Source organism: Tupaia chinensis, unplaced genomic scaffold, assembly GCF_000334495.1.
Source record: "Tupaia chinensis unplaced genomic scaffold, TupChi_1.0 Scaffold000112_1, whole genome shotgun sequence".
NCBI lineage: Eukaryota > Metazoa > Chordata > Mammalia > Scandentia > Tupaiidae > Tupaia > Tupaia belangeri.
The window spans coordinates 2,241,773-2,263,241 of NW_006159576.1; the positions used below are offsets into that span (position 1 = coordinate 2,241,773).

At 47.6% G+C, this 21,469-nt stretch overlaps 1 protein-coding gene and 1 pseudogene across 1 annotated transcript in view; both read right to left on the bottom strand.

Moving 5' to 3' along the window:
* Positions 1-318: 318 nt before the first annotated feature.
* RGL1 (ral guanine nucleotide dissociation stimulator like 1) overlaps positions 319-21,469 on the bottom strand; it is a 370,662-nt gene continuing 349,511 nt past the window's right edge. The window contains 4 exon segments of the mRNA XM_014586063.2: positions 319-765; positions 5,230-5,344; positions 11,572-11,826; positions 17,551-17,737. Coding sequence (XP_014441549.2) covers positions 578-765; positions 5,230-5,344; positions 11,572-11,826; positions 17,551-17,737 — 745 coding nt within the window. The 3' untranslated portion in view covers positions 319-577.
* LOC102484831 (glycine cleavage system H protein, mitochondrial-like) lies at positions 18,070-19,307 on the bottom strand (annotated as a pseudogene).

Genomic DNA, 21,469 nt, shown 5'->3' on the forward strand with positions numbered 1-21,469 from the left:
CCGGGTATCATGACGGCCAGACCAGTGGGGCAGGTGGGCCTCCAACGCGCCTCCTGGCCCTTCCTGGGGAGCAGGAAGTGGCAGATGTAGGCAGAGGTCATAGGCCACAGACTCATCCAAACCCTTTCCAAAGTGACCTTTCATTCAGTCCGTGGCAGTTCTGGCCTCTGCAGTTGTCTTTCCCTGGTGGCACTTGATTGAGAAAGCATCCCTCAGTCTTCTCGGTATCCCTCGGCTTGTCTCCATTTATCCGGAAGGTGAGGGAGAGGTTCTCAGTTCTTTCTGTTTCCCTGTAAAAAGTGACTTCAACTTTATATATTTCTACATGCAGATGACTTTCCATTTCAGCCTCACATAGGTCAAAGAGAATCGTTCATCAGCGAACTCACTCATCCTTTTCATGTCAAATTCATTTCCAATTTCCCCGTGACGCCCACCAAGGGGCTTTGTGCACTGCAGGTAATCAATAAATACGGTTGACTTCACTGATGCTCCCGTAACACTGGATGGTCGTTTCAGTTACATGGCCTTTTCTCAGCCCCACAAGGCCGTTGGCAAGCAAAGGCCCCTGGCCCCCTCAGAGGGTGATTTTGCTGTGCCTGCTACTCCAGCAGCCCCGTTTAGCTGTCCTGGGCAAGGTCAGGCTGGTCCGGCTCCGCAGTTTCACCTGTTCCTCCATGGAGTTCTTTTTGCGTAAAATGAAGTCAAAGTTCACTTGGCTGTTCATGGCGTAAAAGACATTTGCTGAGTCTGGGATCACAAGTTCTGAAAAAGATAAGGGAAAGGAAGGAGGTCAGCTGTGTGTGTCGGCCCAGCACTAATGGGGCAGGTGTACGACTGGACTGCACATGAGGCTGGGTCCATGGTCCTTGGGCACATGACTCGGCCCAGACAATGACTACCACCATCCCCCAAAACTGGCCCCAGAGATTTATCAACCTTAACAGCAATAATAGAAAATGAAGTATAAATAATAGTTTCGAAATTCACCCACAAACTACCTGTTCAAATGTAGGATTCTAAAGCTAGAAGAAAGAACACAGGGGAACAGGCTGAGAGGAGATGAAGGACAGTGCCCGGATTACAGCTAGCGCACTGCGGGACGGCCACCGGGGCCCAGGTTTCCTCTCCGACATCCACATTCTATCGTGGATTTTCTCAAAGACTAAGAGAACCCAGTGCCATGGAGGAAAAATGAGAAAATCAACAGCATTTTCCAGAACCCTTTACTTGAGATATCACAATGGTGGGACTGGAAGGTGATGTGGTGATTAAGGCGCTGGACTCACACATGACCGACCACGGTTAGAGTCCCAGCCCTGGTGACTTTACTCTCATTTTCCCTCTCTCTGTGCATGTGTCTCCCTGTGGGCAAATTAAAAATAAATAGGGGGGCCAGCAGGTGGCATGATGGGTTAAAGGCTCCTGACGCCCACACGTTCACAGTGGGCCTGGTGGCTTGCTTTCTCACTTTCCTTCTCTCTGTCTGATCAAACTGGAAAATAATAATAATAATAAAGTTAAATAAAATAATTCTTTAAATAAATGAATAAACAGGGGCCAGCAGATGGTGTGGTGGTGAAGGTGCTGGACTTCCAATAGCCGACCGTGGCTCAAGTCCTGGACCTGGTGGTTTGCTTTCTCTCTTTCTCTTTCTTTTGCTCTTAGGTCAAATTAAAAAAATAAATAATAATGACAAAAATAAGTAAGAAATCTTTCTTTAAAATTAATTAATTCTTTCATTAAAAAAAAGAAATTTCGAAATGTTTTTGAGGTGATCTCAAGTCGATCCACTACTGCATTTCCCTTGAGCCGCTGCTCTGTCCACAACTGACATTTTAGTATCAGATGGCTTCCATGTGAGGCAGGGTAGATCTGCTAACAGGGGAACTACCTTAGCCTCTGTGATACCCAGCGAGGTGTCTACCATTTCTGAGCAAGGATTGTTCCAAATGTAATAAGAAATTATCAAAGCAAATTATTCCACTCACTCGTTAACAATGTTTATTTACTTTAGTTCTCTCATGAAAGAGAGAAAGAGAGAGACAGGCATCCTTGACAGGGTCTCATCAGACAGTGAACCCTCCAACGACCTTCCAGTCAGTCAGACCTTGGGTGCATGTGTGCATGTGCTGGTTTGCCCAGGCTGACAGGGGATCTGAACCTCAACCTTGCATATGGCCTCCAGCATTGCAGGGCTGTATCCTATTACCTGTACCACTCAGAACTGGCCTGATTCACTTTTATTTCTAAAATAAGGTATATGGTGTTTAGTGTTGGGGTAATGTGTGTCAAAAATACAAATGGAATAGACAGGTAGAAAGTACCAGTCTAGCTTTGTAGCAGCAGGGTGGGGAGGCAGCGAGGAGCAGCAGAGGTATCTTACTGAGGAACTGGATTAAGTGCTTAAATTAAGTTTACCCAATCCTTCAGCAAGACCGATGTGATCAGGGTCAAAGTGGCTCCGGGACATGCCGTGCATGAGACAAGAACCCCCGAAGAGTCCCCATGAGTCTGCCCACACGTCCTCAGTGGCATCAATGCTCACCTGGCATCTCCCCAAAGCGCTCCTAGGTACATTGCTTCCTGATATCTTCAGAATGGCCCTGTGATGGGTGAGGAACCACGGGGTACCCGGCTAATTATTATTAGTGGGGAGGATAAGCCTTTGCCTGAGACCACTGTGAGGTCAGTGGTTGGGTGAGGCTGGCTGTCAGTATGACTGAACAAGCAATTCCTAGAAGTCCAATAATGCATTATTCTGGGTGTTTCCAGAGGAGATTAACATGAAGGTCTGAGTAGGAGGGGAAGCACTGCCCTCCGTGTGGGCGGAACGATTCAAACCACCAGGCGTCCAGCGAGAACAAACATGGAAGATGGATGGGTCTCTTCTGCAAGCAAGATAGCCTCTGCTCCCTCGGACACGGGGGCTCCAGGCTCACTGGCCTTTGGACTCCAGGACTCAGAGGCCTCCCTGGGCTCTCACGCTTTTGGCCTTGGCCTGTGAGTGACACCGGCCTCCTTGTTTCTAAGGCCTTCAGACACCAGCACCCCAGGAGCTGCAGCCTGCAGAGGGCCTGCGAGGGACTTGGCTGCCAAAATCGTGTGAGCCGATTCTCCCAATACAATCCCTCTCATATATCAAGGCTATTCTATTGGTCTGTCACCCTAGAAAACCCTGATTAATACAACCACGTTCTGGTGGGCGGAACTGGGCCAGGCTGCATCTGCAACTCGTAGACCTTCAGACTCCCAGTCCCACTTTAGTGCTGTGTTGGGGGCAGCAGAGTAAAACTCAAGAGACCGTTTTTGGGGCTTCAGCATTAACCATAAGTACATTAAAGTTAACTTATACTGGATTTTGAAAGTTTTGCCCAACTTAGAGCTCAGCTGAGTGAATGAGAAAATTTCTAAGAAGCAGTAGACAAAGGATTTTCTCAGAGGCTGTAGTTTTTAATATCTAAGAAAAGGTACTATTCTTTTTTTAAGGATTATTTATTTACTTTTATTTGTTGTTTTTGTCATCATTAATTCTTTTTTTTAAGGATTATTTATTTATTTACTTTTATTTGTTGTTTTTATCATCATTATTTTTTTTTTTTAACTTGACCAGAGGGAGACAGAGAGAAAGAGAAAGCGAGAAAGCAAGCCACCAGGTCCAGGGCTTGAACCATGGTCAGCCATGTGGGAGTCCAGTGCCTTAACCACCACACCGCCTGCTGGCCCCATGAAAAGGTACTATTCTAACTTTAGCCCCTGTCTTGGAAGTCTTATACAGCCCTGGTGACTTGCTGGTCAATGCAGTGTAAATGGCTGCCCCTTCCCAAAGCTCTAACTGTGTCATTCCTCTTTTCCTTTGTGAGGATGGCCCTGCTTGTGGATGAACTAAGCCCTGCATTAAGATGCATGCAAGGGACCAGCAGTTAGCGTAATGGCTATGTCGCTGGACTCCCACGTAGTCGACTGCGGTTCGTGTCCCGGACCGGACCTGGTGGCTTAAACTCACGCCGGGTGCATGTGCGTGCGTGCCCAAGATCCCGAGAGGAGAATGGAGGAGAAGGGATTGCGGCATGGCCATCCCCCCTGGGGGGGGGAATTTCTCGCTTTCTATCTCTCTGTCTCTGTCTGTCTGGCGAGCGCACGCGCCCTATAGCAAAAAATTCTCCAAAAAAAGAAAAAAAAAAAGATGCATTCAAAAGGAAGGGGGTCTGTGGGCAGGCGGGGCTGGCTGTGGGCAACTCTACCCGCTGCTCCTTTGGCCCGTGGAGAAGAGACCCATTCTGAGTCACTTGCTACGATGTGACAGGTAGAGAGGAGTTATATACCAGGGTGTCTCCTCTCAGCAAACAGAACCCCAATTCAAATGGGTGACTAGATACATTCAAGGATGATTAGTCGCCCCTTTAGGATAGCAATTTTTTTAAATTGTAGGTTTGCCAGGCCTACTGAAGCATTTCATAAATTACCAGTTCTTTGCCTCAGTAAGTGTGAGGTGAAGAAACATCAAATTAGAAGCTTTGGCTATTTGAAGATTGATCATGAATGAGAGAAAGTCTCTTGTAACTGCTTACGAAAACAATGAGCAATTACTACATAACCTGCTGAGTTTCAGGTCCACATAGAGCTGAGAAGCCCGATTTGGGGTTAAAGAAGTGTGTGGCTATCTGCCGAGACCAGGAGATTCCCCATCTACCCGCCCACCCAAACCCTGACACACGGAAAGCCCTCTTCCTAGAGAGCTACTTGACGAGAAACTAAGAATGGGCAGGAGGACTGCTCAGCCAAAGAACAGTGAAATCAAGACCTCGGGAAGAGGGCACAGTCACAGCCGACGGCTGAGATGCGCGGGTCTACAAGTGAAGCGGCTCCCCTTGGCATGGTCAGTGACCACCCCTAGGTCCCAATAAAGAAAACATGGCGGCCCGGCCTACTGGTTCAGTCCACAGCAAACTAAGCTGCAGTGCTTGAAGCCACATGGCTGCCCACGGGTTTGGATCCCTAGGTTGTAATGAAAACATGCCAGGTGCATGCAGCCCTGCCCAAGATCCAGGCTGTAGGGCCTTAGGAAGGGGGCTGCAGCATGACGAGACACCGTCAGGCGTGCTTCTCTTTCTCTTTTTCTTTCTCAAGTGCATGCATGTGCTCTCTACCACAAATTGTAACAACAAAAAAGACATCGCATCCATTTTCTGCCTTCTAAACCTGCCATGTGAAGAGACACGTGCCCACCTTTGTCCTCCGAGATGACCTGCACCAGCTCGTACTCCTCAGCTGGGTCCGAGTCCAGATTGTGCTTCAACATTGCTCTCTGGATCACAGCGGGGGTTTTATCTTGGCTCGTCAACTGTGAAGACAAAGAATGGGCTTGTAAAGTACTTAGTGTCATGTTTCCTGAGAGATCTCTACTGACCCTCTTACTGTTGTCTGTGACCTGCAAGCTTTCCCAAGATGAACAAACCAATGGAATGAGAATGGGACCGAGAGCCAGGACTTCCTGGGTTCTAGTGTCACAATGTCCTCTCCTATTAACTTGGCCATCACCTCCACACTGGTTGAAATTCCAATGCAGAAATATATATGAGAGGGTTAGTCCTGAGCCAAAGTGATCCTCAATGTTGAACTGCTGCTACGGCCCTGGTTCCTACTGTGGGACAGACCTGGCTACGGTTCTGCCTCCTGACCTTACAAAACGCACAAATGACCCTATGATCCAGCAACCCCACTCCTAGGTATTCACTAAGAGGAATGAAAACATGTCCATAAAAGGACTAGGACGTAAGTTTCACAGAAGATGTATTGGAAATAGCCCTAACTGGAATCAAACCTGAAATTCCATCAACAGACGAGCAGGAGGATGGACAAAGGGCTGAGGTACATGCAGAGTAGAGGCCTGAGCCTGAAAGGAGATACAAACTGACACAGACAGCCAGATGGCTGCATCTCGAACACGCCACATTGAGCAAAAGAAGCCAGACACTAAAGATGACCTATTTTTGGAGTCTGTTCTTTAAAACAGGAAAAACCAATCTGTGGCATTAGAAAACTAATCTCAGGGTTAAGGGTCCAACTGACTGTAAGGGGCACAAGGGAATTAGGGGCAGTGCTGGAAAAGTCCTTTATCTAGATCTGGGGTGTGGGTCGGTGGTTACACAGACACATACATTATTAAAACCCAAAGAACTGAACTCTTTAGACTTCTAACACAAACTGTATGTTACAGTTCAATAAATATCAGCTTCTGTTTAAAAACAAGAAATCTAACGATTTTTAAAGCTCAAGTAAAGGTTCCCTCGCATCCCCAATTCCGATTTTCTCCCCTTCACCTTTGTCCACCAGCCATAAATCTGCAGGGTGTTTAGGGCTGGCTTATCTGCCATACCTTGGAGTGGTTCTTTGCATTTGAAAGAAACAAATGAAAACTCAGATCATTCCTACTTAAAATAAAAGCTGTTCTCACCAGAAGGTATGGGACTGTGAGAGAAAGCCATCCTCCACACACACACACACACACACACACACACATACACACACACACACACACAATGTCTAATTTCCTCCCTGGGCCTCTCACTGTGAGCCGGGGCATGGCAGCGCCTCAACGCCTCCCCTGATCTAGGGCAGCAGCTGGTGTTTGCGATTCAATAAACAACACGAACTACAGAAGAGTCCTTGTTAGCCACAAAGACCTTGTTCATTTGTCTATTACCCGAACAGCTGGCATATCTACTTACAAAGGAAAAATAGGCATACACCAAATTTCCTTTTCCTAAAGGAGAAAAATATATTTCTTGATAGCCTGAAGGCACTATTCCTGAGGCTGGGTAAAAATTGGTTTAGCAGCATAAAGCTAAATGAGAAGAGACACAACTTGGGGGGTGAATGTTAGTACTTTTTACTGTGAAGGCGGGTTTAAATTGTCAAAGTTAAACCTCCTACTTAAGCAGAAAGACAAGCTACTCTCCTTTTCTTTACCTTAAATTTCCCCAAGTGTGTCCAAATGAGGACAGGTTGGCCAAGGGCTCTCCTTGAATGCTTTATTACTTTCGCGATAAAAGCTACTGAAGGGAACTAATGGTTACATTTAGAAGTAATGGCTCCGTCCTCCCTCATGAGTCCTTGTGCTGATACACTGAACCAGCGACAGCCAACAGATGTACAATGTGAGCCTCTGTCCGATTTAACATTTCTAGTAGCCACATCTAAAGTGCAGGGGCCAGCAGTTGGCATAATGGCTATGTTGCTGGGCTCCCATGGTCTGAGTCCCGGACCTGGTGGCGTAAACTTAAAACCGGGTGCGTGTGCGTGCATGCCCAAGATCCCGAGAGGAGAATGGAGGAGAAGGGACTGCGGCGTGGCCATCCCCCCTGAGGGGTGATTTCTCGCTTTCTGTCTCTGTCTCTCTCTGTCTGTCTGGCGAGCACAAGTGCCCTATAGCAAAAACCTCTCAAAAAAAAAAAAAAGCTTTGAAAAACTTAAATTAATCTGAATAATATAATTTCTTTAACCCTATACAGCCAAAGGATTATGTGAGCAAATATACACTGCTGATGTTTGCCTCTGTGTGTCTATTACGCTCATGGCGCGTCTCAACTGGCACTGCTCCCACGTTCAATGCACCATCGCCACATGGCTGGTGGCTTCTGTAGTGACCGGAGCAGTACTGGATGATGCTTGGTGTTATCTTCATGACCTTCCTGAGACCACAAATATGACACTCCCGATTTCAAAGATCTCAGGAGATTGACACAGTAGAGAAAAATACCACCTGGAAAGGGTGATGGGTGTGGTGGCAGGATATTTACCCACAGTCACCGAGGAGAGGACTTTTATATAAGAGCTACGGTGTTGTTTCTCCAACATTCTACGCAAGGACTTGGATTTGGGGGACATTAGGAGCTCCTATAAAGCAAGGCCTCTGGGCTCGGAGTTCTCACTGCACAATTTATGGTTCCTGGGATTTTTGAAAAGATTCATGAGATCCAAATTATTTTCATAATAAACTGAGAGACGGTTGACTTGTGTGGGCGTTTGCATCGTTACCGCAAAAGCAATGGGTGATGAAACCAGCGGCTCTTCAGCACAGATGGGGACGGCGGTGCCTACGTACGACTGTCACTGTACCCTTCGGTACCCTGTCCTCACCACATAGCCACACACAAAGCAAAAGAAGGCTGGCTTCATTGAAGAAAGTCCGGGATGAGACGGTAACAGTGGCTAATTTGATTAAATCGTGACCCATGAGGAGGAATAGCTACAATGATCTGAAGAGGCCTTAAAATAGTCCTCCCTTTTCTGCCTTCACATCTGTACGGAGCTGGATTTTCATCACATTACTTCCACCCAACAATATAGCTCAACAAACATTCCAAAAGGAGATTTTCCAAAATGTAAAGCCATGCTACACTTCTCACTCAATAACTTTTGAGGAAAAAAAAGATTTTTTCATGTAAAAAAACGTTAACCTACAGCTCTTTGAAATACTCAAAATTGTTTGAGTATAAAGGGGCCCCGACACCAAGAAAGTTGGAGAACTGGTAGGCTGGGCCACACCTGGACTGAACTCTTCCCATCCTCCAGTTAAGCGCTTACAGTTGCTAGACTCCCATGTGGCCGACCGCAGTCTGAGTCCCAGACCCAGTGGTTTGAAAATCACTGTGCAGTGTGCCCAAGATCCCAGGAGGAGAATGGAAGAGAAGGGACTGCGGCATGGCCATCTCCGGGGGGAGGGAGGGATTTCTCACTTTACCTCTCGCTGTCTCTGTCTCTCTCTTTGGCAAGCATATGTGCCCTAAGACAAAAATCTCTCAAAGAAAGAAAGAAAGAAAGAAAGAAAGGGAGCTCATAGTTGAACACTCTTCACAAGGGATTCCTGCAGAGCCAAGTCCTAATGATGCCAATGAGACACGAGGCCAGCCTGCCATCTCTCCAGAACAAGCCTGGGACCGGCAGAAAGCGTTTTTGTGAAAGCTCAGTGGCACCACCTTGTACAACAGAAAGGCCCACAGGGAAGAGGGACCGAGGTGTGACTCTCACAAAGGCAGCCCATGTGCTAAGGAAGGAGGAATCTGGGGTCACCTGCCGGCTTCTTCCCCAACACGCTGCACATGCGATCCAAGACTCCTGGGTAGTAGGTCGTGAAACGCCTCGGCCACTCACAGCCCTCCCCAGACAGAGCAGAGCGCACAGAGACCAGGCAAGTCCCAAGCATTGCTGCTTAGGGCCAGACCCGCACTACGGCCCGAGGCACTGGAGCGTGATCCGGGTGAGACGTGCCTCTCCCTGGGCCGCATATGTAAGGGAAACCATGAGAACAGACCATAGCGAAAACAGACATGGCTCTGGTGACCTTGGTGTCCCTGTGTGCTCCGGCCTCTCCGGGGCTCCTTTATGGGCCCTCTCGCTCTCCACGCTCGAGTTCTGCCTGCTCCTCCACTTGTTCCTGCACGGCCATATCCACTCTGTGTGGCTGAGGATCTCCCAGCCCTTGACCCCAGCTCCAGCCTCGCACCACGCTGTTTCTGACCATCTGACCAATGCCATCCGGATAGCCTCCAATTTAAAGGCACTCCAAAACCTCCTCCTCCAGCAGTTCAGATTCCACTCACTAGACTGGCCCACCACCAAGCGACCTGCACAACCTCTAACTCCCCCTAAAAAAGAACGAGCAGAGGGATGATGACTGAACGCACACATTCGACAGTGTTACCTTATCGAAAGCTTTAAAAATCCCGACCACCTCAGCCACGTGCTCATCATTCAGGCTCTGACCATCTCCCACCAGGAGGAGGAGGGCGGCCTCCTGACTTGTTTCCTGCCTCCAGTCGGCCCCTGCCTCCAGCACCTAGTCTCCAGATGCCAACTGCTCTTTTCCCTTCCCTTCCTCCCTTCCTTTCCTCTTCTCTTCTTTCCCTCCTTTTTATTTTCTTTCTTCTCTCTTTCTTTCTCTCTCTTTCTCTCTTTCTTTTTCTGCCACAGGGCATGCGTGCTCACCAGAGAGAGAGAGAAGAAAGCACCCCCATAGTCTCCTCCATGTCTCATTCCTTCTGGGATTTTGGACATACACAGTCACTTGGGGTGTTCTCAAGTCATCAGGAATGATATGGGACCCCATGTGGGATCCAGGTGCCTTAACCACAAGGACACAAAGCCAGGCTGCCAGTTGCTTTCCTAAGGAACAAATCTGATCGCTACCTAGAAGCTTTCGACAAGACCCTATTGCCTATAGGATTAGCACGAACTCCCTCCTGTGAGCCTTAAGACCCTTCCAAGCTGGGCTGGCCTCTCTTGAGCATTTCGTACATTCTGAGTAAGGCTTCATGATCCCCCCTTTTCATTTTAAGTTCCTCAAAGACAGAAAGTTCTCATTCATCGCCCTATCCCCAGCCTGGTCCAGTGACTGTACACAATAACTGTTTGATAAATACTCTGTTGATTCTGTGAGAGCTTTAGCAAGGCCTTTCTTTTGAATGTTAAGAGACTGTGCCTCCATACCACTTAATACGCCGTGTCAGAGCAATGGTAATGACCCTGTGTCCTTACAGAGGAGCGTGGTGAGGAGGAGGGGAGATGCCGAGTTAGCTGTAGGGTTTGCTGCAGAGAAGAGTCTGGCTTTCAGTATATATGTCCTACAAGCACAGGCATTTACCTTGGAATAAACACACCAAACCCTGCACACTCACAGTTACTGCCACGGGAGGCTCTGTGTGTATTCCGAAAAGGCTGCTATTATCAAAACTTTAGAGACTGTCCTCAGGGACACATAGTTTTTCTTTTTTAAAAAATTATTTATTTAATTTAGTTTATCCATTCATTTATGTTTAGTTTGACCAGAGAGACACAGAAAGAGAAAGAGGGAAAGTGAGAGTGCAAACCACCAGGTCCAAGGCTTGAACCGTGGTTGGCCATGTGGGAGTGTCCAGCTCCTTAACCACCACGCCACCTGCTGGTCCCATGGGACACATAGTTTTTACAAAGAGCTTGAAAAGGTCAGCCTCATTTATTTATAAGCGCCATTCCTCACTGCCTCGAATTGTATTTCCCATTGGAGCATCCACTTTATTATCTAGGTTTCATCTACATGATGAAAGGACAAGGTTTTGTTATCAGTACACGGATAAGGCTGTACGGCAATTCAACTGTAGATCCAGACACATAGTTCTACAGGAAGACTTTCCAGAAGTGTGAAGTGTCACCTCTGGAATTCATTTATGCAGTCACCCAAACTGACAATTTTGAAAAGGGTGATATTCGTCTGAATGTGTAAGTTTTACCCAATTTCAAGGTCTAAACATGATTTCCTGTATGCACGGTGGTATATTTATTTCTACTTTGAAAAGGGTGATATTCGTCTGAATGTGTAAGTTTTACCCAATTTCAAGGTCTAAACATGATTTCCTGGTATATATATTTCTACGTAAGTAGACCTTTAAAGCATGCCCAGGGTGTTGGCATCCACACGTATTCACTTGATGTGCACGGGGACACGTGTGCCCGTGCGGTGCAGTGCCAGCCGCCCCAGTGCCGAGGGCAGCGGAGACGCCGACCGGAAGCGGCAGGGGCAGGGCGCCTTACCATGATGCTCTTGTACATGTTGCCGTTGTTGTCCTCCACGCTGATGCGGATGATGCAGGTGTCCTCGTTCTGCTGGTTGTAAACAGGAGGCAGCACTGTCGAGGTAATGGACGTCACAGAGACGGAGCGCTTGTGGATCTTAGGGTTGTTGTTGCAGGACGGAGGAGAGGAGAGGGGATTCATTAAGGACGACATCCCTGAGGAATTCGTGTCCATGGAATGGATAGAGGAACATGACGAGGAAGACTCCGAGAGCTGGAAGAGGAAGCACAGCCCGGAAGAAAACACAGCTGTGAGGACTTGGCCGACCGCGTGCTCTGCAATGTTCAAAGCAGAGGCAGGCATCGAGGCGGTAAGCGTCAGGTGCTCCCTCCACAACAGCCCACAGCGCACGTGGGTTTGTCCCTCCCTGGTGTAAGCGCCCCATGGCAGAGGCCTATCTGTGCCCCAGGGCCACCTGATCACCCTGAGTCCATGTGAGGCAGATGGCGCTCTCATTTTAGTTTTAGCTGTTCTATGGAAAGCCACCAGCAGATGGCAGCAGACACCAGGAACTGGAGCAATGTGGGCTCCAGAAGGCAGGCAGTCAGGAGACCTACCTACAGTCTGTCCAGCCCTGCCTCCAGCCGGAATGATGCTCAACATACCCACAGACATCACTCTGTCCTGCCTTACTTCCCACTCAGCCTTTGATCTATTTTTGGTAGTTTCTGAGATAAAGATTAGGTTCTATGGGGAGAAGGGTCAAAAATTCATGGAAAAATGGAATTAAAGTATAAGCTTGTTTTGGTGCAAGAAAATTAGAAATCCACACAAGTTTTTTCCATAGCATGCATTTGCCATGAGATTTTGGAAGTCCTCCGTAGAGCTCGGTGTGGATGGTTACTGCTGCAAAAGCCCTTAGAGATCACAGGGCTCCGTCCCCTCCCCCCGCTGAGGAGCCTGGGGTCCACAGACAAAGCTGAGGCTCCAGGTTCAGACAGCCAGTTTACGGCACCCCAGGGCATGCACCCATGTGTCCTGACTCTCACCGCCAAGGTCAGAGGGCAGGAGTGCAGCCCGGCAGTCTGCTGCTGGCGATAACGTGAAGCAGGCAACACACCACTGCCTCGGTATGTTAGCACGGGGAGGCTTGTGGTGAGCTTTCATGTATTCATTCTGATCTCCTAACTATTTTGTGAAAAGGCAGAACATTATAACAAGAAGAGTAAGATTCGGAGAAATCAAGTGACTTGGCCAAGGAAACACAGCCTTTGAGCAGCTCCCACACGTTCCACGTTGCTGCTAAAAACAACTACACACATGTCCGTGATGTGTCAAGGGTAACTCAGGAGCAGGGTGCTCCAGTTAATGCGCTTTTCTGATCGACTCTTCATTCATCGTACATGCAACACCAACCACCAAAGGAAAAGGATGCTTACCCCTCAGCGGGAGGTAATAAGAAGAAATCATTAGGGCTGGTCCCACCACCTACTGGTTAGGGGAGCGGGGTCTCGCATGGCTAACTGTGGTTTGAATCTTGGCCCCAGTGGCTTAGCAAACACTGGGTGCACATGCATGCGCGCCCCGAACCCCGACAAGACAGGCTGGAGAAACGGGATTGCAGCAGGACCACACCCCATGGGGAGTGCTTTTTCCCTTTCCCCGCTCTCTGTTCCTTCCTGATGAGCATACATGCCTTCTGGCAATAAAAAACAGCATTAAATTGAATCATTTTAAATATTATTTCTTACTGTAAAAATTCAATCATTTCCTGAAATAAGCTACACTAAATGATACCACATTAATCCTATAAAATATTCTGGAAGGCATTCTAAAAACAACTAACACTGATGTCTTTTGGACTGGTCTGCCTTTTATGGAAACGGTACAGAAGTTTCGCTCTCTGCTTAGCTGGCTTCCAAGTAAAACGAAGCCTGCTTTGGAACCAGCAGGTGGCATAGCAGTTAAGGCCCTGGACTCCCACATGGATGTCCAACCGCACTTTGAGTCCTGGACCTGGAGGCTTGAAAATCATGCCAAGTGTGTGTACATGCACATATGCCCAAAATCCTACGAGAAGGGCCATCCTCCTGGGGGGTGACTTCTCACTTTCCCACTCTCTGTCTCTCTGAGGAGTGCATGTGTCCTATGGCAAAAACCTAAAAAAAAAAAAAAAAAAAGAAGTCTGCTTTATTTCCTGTGGACTTCTTAGAACCTAACTATATATTTAAATTTTAACCACACAGCTCATTAATTAGAGATGACAGTTGATGTGACAGTTTTGACAGGTAAGAGTCTACCTGTGGCTGTATCTTAATATGGTTCAGGTTTTGCTTTATTTCTTTGTTTGTTTGTTTATTTATTTGCTAGAGGGTGCGTACATTCACCAGAGAGAGAAACAGCGAGAGGGAAAGAAATCACTGCCCTTGGGAGATGGCCATGCCACAATCCCCTCTCCTCCATTCCCCTCCTGGGATTTTGGGCATGCATGCACATATATCCAGCGTGATTTTAAAGCTGCTGGATCCAGGACTCGAACCATGGCTGATCATGTGAGAGACAAGTGCTCCAACCACCACCCCACCTGCTGATGCCTGTTTTGTTTTGTTTTATGTTTTTGTCATTGGGCCAGTGCATTCACCAGGGAGAGACAGAGAGAGGCAAAGTGAGAAATCAGCCCCAGGAGGGTGGCCACACCACAGTTCCTTTTCTTTTCCTCCTTTCTACTCTCGGGATTTGGGGGATGCACACACACATGCCTGGTGTGATTTTCAACTGCTGGGTCTGGGACTTGAACTCCCCAGGAGGGTGGCCACACCACAGTTCCTTTTCTTTTCCTCCTTTCTACTCTCGGGATTTGGGGGATGCACACACACATGCCTGGTGTGATTTTCAACTGCTGGGTCTGGGACTCGAACTGCAGAGTCAGCCTAGTAGGAATCCAGCACCTTAACCACCATGCCACCTGCTGGTCCTTAGTTTTTTTGGTTTAAGATGCATTTTTTTCTTATGTTCGCAAAAAGTTATCAGTGTGGTAGCTCAAAGCGAGGGCTCACTAGTGGTGGGTAACTATAGCATGACATTGTTTGGAGATGTTTTGGTCAGGAGTGCCCGTTTTCTGACTCGTGGTTCCCCGCTTCCCCCTTACTTTTCCTCTACATAAACTCTCCTTCCTTAGATTTTAGATTAGATTTTCCATGATTCCAAGGACATTTATACAATTAAGATAAAGCTTCGAGGACGTCTGGGGGATAGCAGCTCTAAACAAACCACGTGATGAGCCCCTAAATTCTTACTGAGAACTTCAGTAGTGGAAATCAACGTTCAGACATCATGATCAGGGGAATGAAGAAAGGGATGAAAATCACGCTCCACCTTTAAAAGGAGCAGAGGGAGCACAGTCTGGAGGCTGCTGGAGAGGGCAGGCATCGTGGCTCTCAGAGTGGGGAGGGCCGTGACAGGGACACCAAGGGCCTTCCCGCTGACGCGCAGGGGATCTGCAGCCGAGAGCTACTCACATCCAAGCCAGCTGCTCATCTATGGAAACTCATGACTCCGGAAACGGTTCATTGAAACAGTAAGAAATGAAAAGGCCAGTGTGGGGGAGAATGAGACAAAAAGAAAAGAAAAGATGAAGCAAGGGTGTGAAGATGACAGCACCCTGGGCTTCTGCATACCTTAGGTGGTTTTTTTGTTTGGTTACTTAGTTTGTTTGTTTAGGAGAGATTTTTGCATTGAGCACTAGAGAGACAGAGACAGGGAGTAAGAAAGTGAGAAACACCCCCCGCAGGGTGGGTGGATGGTCATGCCGCAATCCCTTCTCCTCCATTCTCCTCTGGGATCTTGGGCATGTGCACGCGCCTGGCGTGAGTTTTAAGTACTGGTCCGGGATTCAAACTGCAGTCAACTATGGGAGAGTCCACCGTTGTAACCATTACAACATCTGCTGGTTTCTAGTTTTGTTTTCTTAAATGAGAACACGAGAGAGATAAAGAGACAGAGAGGTAGAGAGAGATAGAGAGGAGCACCATCAACAGGACCTGGTCACGCTGTAATTCTCTTTCCCCCTCAGCTGCTCCTCGGGACCCCAATGCCGTGTGCGCACGTGATTCAAGCTGATTTGGGGATCCAGATCTGTGGTTGACCATCTGATTTCCGGCCTTGCAGGGGATGGCACTACCACTGTCACAGTGGCTGGGCTCTGCATGGTTTTAAAAGGGATGACGCGGACCTACGCATATGTCCACTGCACACCCCGGTGTGAATGAGACTCCATCTCCTTCCCGGACCAGAAATGCCACCGAGATGTGAGCCACCCCTCAGCTGTCACTGGCAAACAATGTCCACCATCAGCAGTGGGGCCCATAATGCATAAGGATCTGTCAAAAGTGAATGACGAAAGTTCACTCCAGATTTTGACCGTCACGACTGTATGCCCAGCCATGGAGAGTGATTAGTTAAATACTCAACGTAGGAAGTGTGTGTTTAAGAAAACAGCAAGTCTCTGGGTGTTTACAGCGTGTTTCCTTCATTATTTAGAACTTGAAGGATTGTCTCCCCTGGTTTTCAAAGAAGAAAGGTAAGAGACCCCGCCAAGGCAGCATCTGTGTCATCTCTGTGACGAGTCTGGAGAGTGAAAGCCCTTCCTGACTCCCAGATTGTCACTGGTGCTCATGACACCAGGGGAAGCAACACACAGGACCCCTCGCAGGGCAGCAGACACAAACACACGGGGGCCTGTTACCGCACGGCCTCACTGGCCTAAGCACAAGCTAAGGGCCAGATGTCACCACAGGGCTAGCTTGGCCAGCCCCAAACCTCTCTCCGAGGGTATAAATTCTGGTCATGTCAGACTTGGCCTCTCTGATGCAAGTACCTTGACCCACAGATTGAAGCAGATATGTATAAAAGATTAAGACTGATATTTTGTTTTCTTTAGATTTACTTATGTAACCATAGAAAATGGAAACTCTCTGTGGGAATTCTTTTATCACTTCTGGCTTTCCTTTTTCTCAGACATGGTAGACTCTATCAATTCCTCACCCTTCCCCACATCCAGGCCCTTTGCCCTGTGATTTCACAGTTCCTCCCACTCACACTGGAGTGTATTTCCCAGCTTCCTGTACTTAGGGGGCCTTGGCCACATGACTGCGTTAGCCAATGGCATGCTGGCAGTGGTGACCCAAGCAAAGGCTTGAGGTGAGCTGTGGGGCTGGGCTTCCCTTCTGTCTTAACATGCCCAGGAGCCCTTACTCCAGAGATAACAAGAGGTGGGTCGAGCAGACCTGGGCCAAACCCTCGGACTAGGCCAAGCCCAACACAAGTCAGCCAAGTTGCAGATGCGTGAGAGGGGGGTATGCTAGGTTTCAGAAGAGTTTGTTCTGCCCCATTATTGAGAACCTTGGCTAAGACAAAACACAGCACCAAGAAGCTGACACATCTGTCTCTGACTTTCTGTGCCTTTTGAGCAATTGCATTTCTAAATGAAGCACAGCTCAGGTTATAGGCCTCAATATTTCATTTAGATACAGATACGGAACAATATTCCAAAGGCCAAGTGAATAAAAGACCTGCTATTGCTTTCGAACCTGTTTCTATAAGGAACTGGTCCCTAGATTAAACTCAGCTTCTGACACCCAGGCTCTATGGCATAGCAGAAACACAAGCATCCTGCAAGGCTGGAAGTCACACGGCCGAGAGTGGGTTTGGATCCCTAGTTGGCTTTAAAATGAACAAAAAAACAAGCTGGGCATGTGTGTGAGGACCCAGGATCCTGCGGAGATGGAGGTCTAGGGAACAGAGATCGAGACATGAGGAGCGCATCTCTCTCTCGTACACACACACATGCAGGCATGCACTATCATTAAAACAAAACCAAAAAGCCATGAAAACACCTGACTTGCAAAATCCCGCACAGTGCTGAGAAACAGTCATTCCTTGCACGGCAGAGCCCACGCCAGCTGCCTGCATACCGACCTGCGAAAAGGAAGACTTTACCTTCTTCTGCGGCTCGTCGGGTGTGTCCATGGGAGTGATGGAGCCCTCCTCAGCTTCCGAGTGGTTTGACTCGCAGGACGACACGCTGACCGAGTCCATGCTTTCGCCCGAGCTACCGCTGGCCGTGGACTTGGGCTGCTCCTTGGTGGGCGTGCTGCTGGTGATGACATCCGACCCCAGAAACAGTCTGCAGAGACAGAACCAGGCATTGGGGCTGATGCGAATCTGGAATCCGTGACTAAGCTAATATTTGTGCTGAAGCCAGCCCTTGATGTTTTCCCCACTGTGTGTGCCCTGTCATTGTTATTTTAGGAAAACATTTGCTATAAAATTTCCAACAAATAGAAGTAAACATTTTGTCCAAATAGACTATTTCTAACCTCAAAGAACACACAGATTGTTTAGCTGATTGAGGGGCTATATTCATCTGAAGTCTTTTTTTCTTTTTTTTTTTTATGGAGAAATTGAATATTTTATTATTTCTTATTTTGCTGAAATTGAATATTTTATTATTTCGTATTTTGCTTCAACGGTATAAAATAGCACCAGCAAATGTAGTATATGGCAAAATTAAAATAGTACTGTTCTTCGACACTATCCAACTAGCAAAAACTTTTCTCCACTCCCACTTATTTCCAATGGAGAGAAAATGAAGTATTTTGACCCACGTGCAGGCAAGGTTATATACGGTGTTATATGAGGCTCAGGATAACAGTGTTATCACTAATTATGTAATTTTTATAACTAGTTTTTAATCAGATAATTTCATGAATTGTGAATACTTGAGCCTAGACTAAGAATCATAGAATATTGTGGAAAAGATGCATTTTGTGTTTATTAAAAATATGGGTATTTCTTTCCAGTAGTGGTGTTCAGAATAGTTTCTTCTCCCACTGGTGCTGCTAAAGCTTGCATTTTAAGTCTTCTAGCAACCACTAATTTAAGACAACTATGCCTGCATTAAGTTGTTTTATACTACTTTAAGGGTTCTACTTTCACTCCTCAATAGATTTTACGTATTTCTCATACGCGTCTTCACGCATCAGTTCTAGTTCTGAAGGGTGACTCGGTGTGGTCTTGATCAGCCCGCCATCTTTATAACAAGATTTGTTGATGAATCCTGGATTTTCTGCAAGAGCTTCATTAATTTCAGTGACTTCTCCTGACAGAGGAGAACAGAGATTCACTAGCAGCTTTCACACTTTCCAAAGCACCAAACTCGTCTTGTGTGCTCAGTTTTGTCCCAGCTTCAGGCAGACTACAATAAACATCTCCCAAGGCTTCCTGTGCAAAGCTGCTGATTCCCACTGTTCCACTACCATTTTCTGTCGTTATCCATTTATGTTTCTCCGTGAATTTACACACTGACGGCAGGGTCGGTCCTGTGCCCAACGTCCAGACGGCAACCACGCTCAGCCGCCAGGGCCCCGGCGGTGGCACTGCGGGCGTGGAGACCACGGGAAGGCTGCAGACCAGCCAGGCTGCAGACCGGCCTGCACGCTCCATGTTCACACGCCATGTTCACAGCCATGCCAGAGGGTCACGGTGCTGCTGTGGGCAGCCTGGTGCAAGGGTGGGGAGGAGCGGCCCAGAGCCGGAGCGAGTCTGCGGGACCAGGCCCGGGGGGCCATCTGATGTCTTTCTAGATTATTCACCTTTCACCTTTTAGCAATCTATGAACCACTTTGGCAGGATGAAAATACCATCGCCATACCTCCATCACTTAAAACCGAAAGTGAGCTTCATGAGGCTGAAGAAGGCTGGGACTATGCTAGGTAAGAGGGGGACCAGCAGGTGGCATAGTGGTTACATTGCTGGACTTCCATGTAGTGGACAGCGGTTTGAGTCCCAGACCAGTGACTTAACACTCAGTTGCATGTGCGTGTGCGCCCAAAATCCCCAGAGGAGACTGGAGGGGAAGGGATTGAGGCGTGATCATCTCCCCTAGGGGGTGATTTCTCTCTTTCTGCTTTCTGTCTCTCTGGTGAGTGCACATGCCCTATAATAAAAGCCTCTCTAAAAGAAAAGCAAAGAAACCAAAGCGAGGCCCAGCTGTGGCAATGTGCACTGTTAAGACACTGAGCTCCACAGGCTGTGACCACACAGGAGGTCTGAGTGTGAGTTCCGGTCCAATTAAAGGTGCCATGCTGCACATCTGTAACGCTGGCAACTCTGGGAGGCTGACACAGGAGGAGCGTGAGCTCAACACTGGCCTGGGCAACTCAGTGACATCCCACCTGAAAAGAAAAGGCCAGGCGTGGTGGCACAGGCCTGTACTCCCAGCTGGGACGGAGGCAGGAGGATCATGACATGGTGAGACACCATGTACCTAAACAGACAGACGAAAAGCAACCAAGAGGGAAAATTTCTGTCTCCAGTGATCTGGTGAACGACAATAACCTAAACCCTTCCACTAGACAACTAGATAAGGAATATGAAAAACTCTTTTTAGTTGACCTTGCAAGATGGTAAGGGAAATCCCAACGGGCCGTAAGTAAAAGGGAACTGAAAACCAGAAGCACGTGAGCCACGGGTGCAGCTGCTCTGGCTGGCAATGGGAGGCACCTCTCAGCAGAATGTCACATGGGCTGTATTTAACAAGAATACAGGGCTCAGAGGATGGCATCTATTTATGAAGGTGGAGACCCCTAATAGAAAGGCTAGGATCTTCAAAGGGCTACACCCTCAGTTATAAGTTGGGCTAAAAAAATATCTTCCTACTGGCAGAGGGAGGCGGTCAGTCTTGGCCTGAGCTTGGATGAAGGAAAATGTCTCTGTTGAAATGAGGTGTAAGTCTGTCTGTTGCCTCACTCGGGTTTGCTACCTGTGTGATCTAGGAACTAGGAGCTCTCAAGGCAGTGATATTCCTGGGGGGAAAGGTTTAGAAATGTAGGGGACAGAGGATAGTGCAGCAACAGTGACACGCAATGCTCTGTGACACAATCCCACGTGAGTCGTTTCCCGCTTAAGTCCGGAGACCTCCCTCAACAGCCTGGCATGTGTGTGCCCATGCGGGGGGCTGGCTGAGGCTGGCAGTGGATCAAGACCCTGTCAGAGGTGCTGTCTCTCTCTTTCTCTTGCTCATGGAAGAAATAGACAAATAAACTTTAAAAAAAGAATAGAAATGGACAAATAAATTTAAAAAAAAAATAAAGGGAAATGTTTCTAGAGGGATACACATTGAACTCAGGCCGCAGATAAAGATGAGCTTCTGATACGAAATTACAAATACAGACACACACACACACACACAATTCCACACAAAAAGGGAGTCAGAGCTATACCAAACCGCAGTTTCAGATTCCTGAGAATTTCAGATAAGAGAACTATCAGACACTAATAATTTATTAATAACTTCAACAAATATTTGCAAGTCTATCATAGACCAAGCTGTAAAATAAGTATGTTTAAAAACATAAGAGAAAAAAATTAAAACAGGGGTTCAGAGAAAGATACTAAGAAAATAATATTAAAAAAAAAAAAACCCTCTTCACTTCTGAGTAAAAAATGGTATGGTGTTAAATGAAAAACTCTGGGGCCAGCAGGTGGCATGGAAGTTAATGCAGCTGGATCCCACATGGTTGACTGTGTGGTGCAAGTCCCAGACCCACAGGCTTGACATAAATACACCACACACGTTTGCCCAAAATCCCAAGAGGAGGATGGAGGAGAAGTGACTGTGGCATAGCTATCTCCCCTGGGGTGTGATCTCTCTCTCTCTCTCTCTGGTGAGTGCACGTGTACTATAGCAAACAAACAAAAAAAATTAAAAAACTGGAAAGATTAACTGTTGAAGAGAAAAATCATGAACTAGATTATAGATCTGAAGAAAATGCTCAGAATGCAACTTCAAAAGAAAAGGACAGGAACGGCCGGCCCCCCTCCGGGGGCCCCCCCGCGGCCCACGGGGTTACACCCC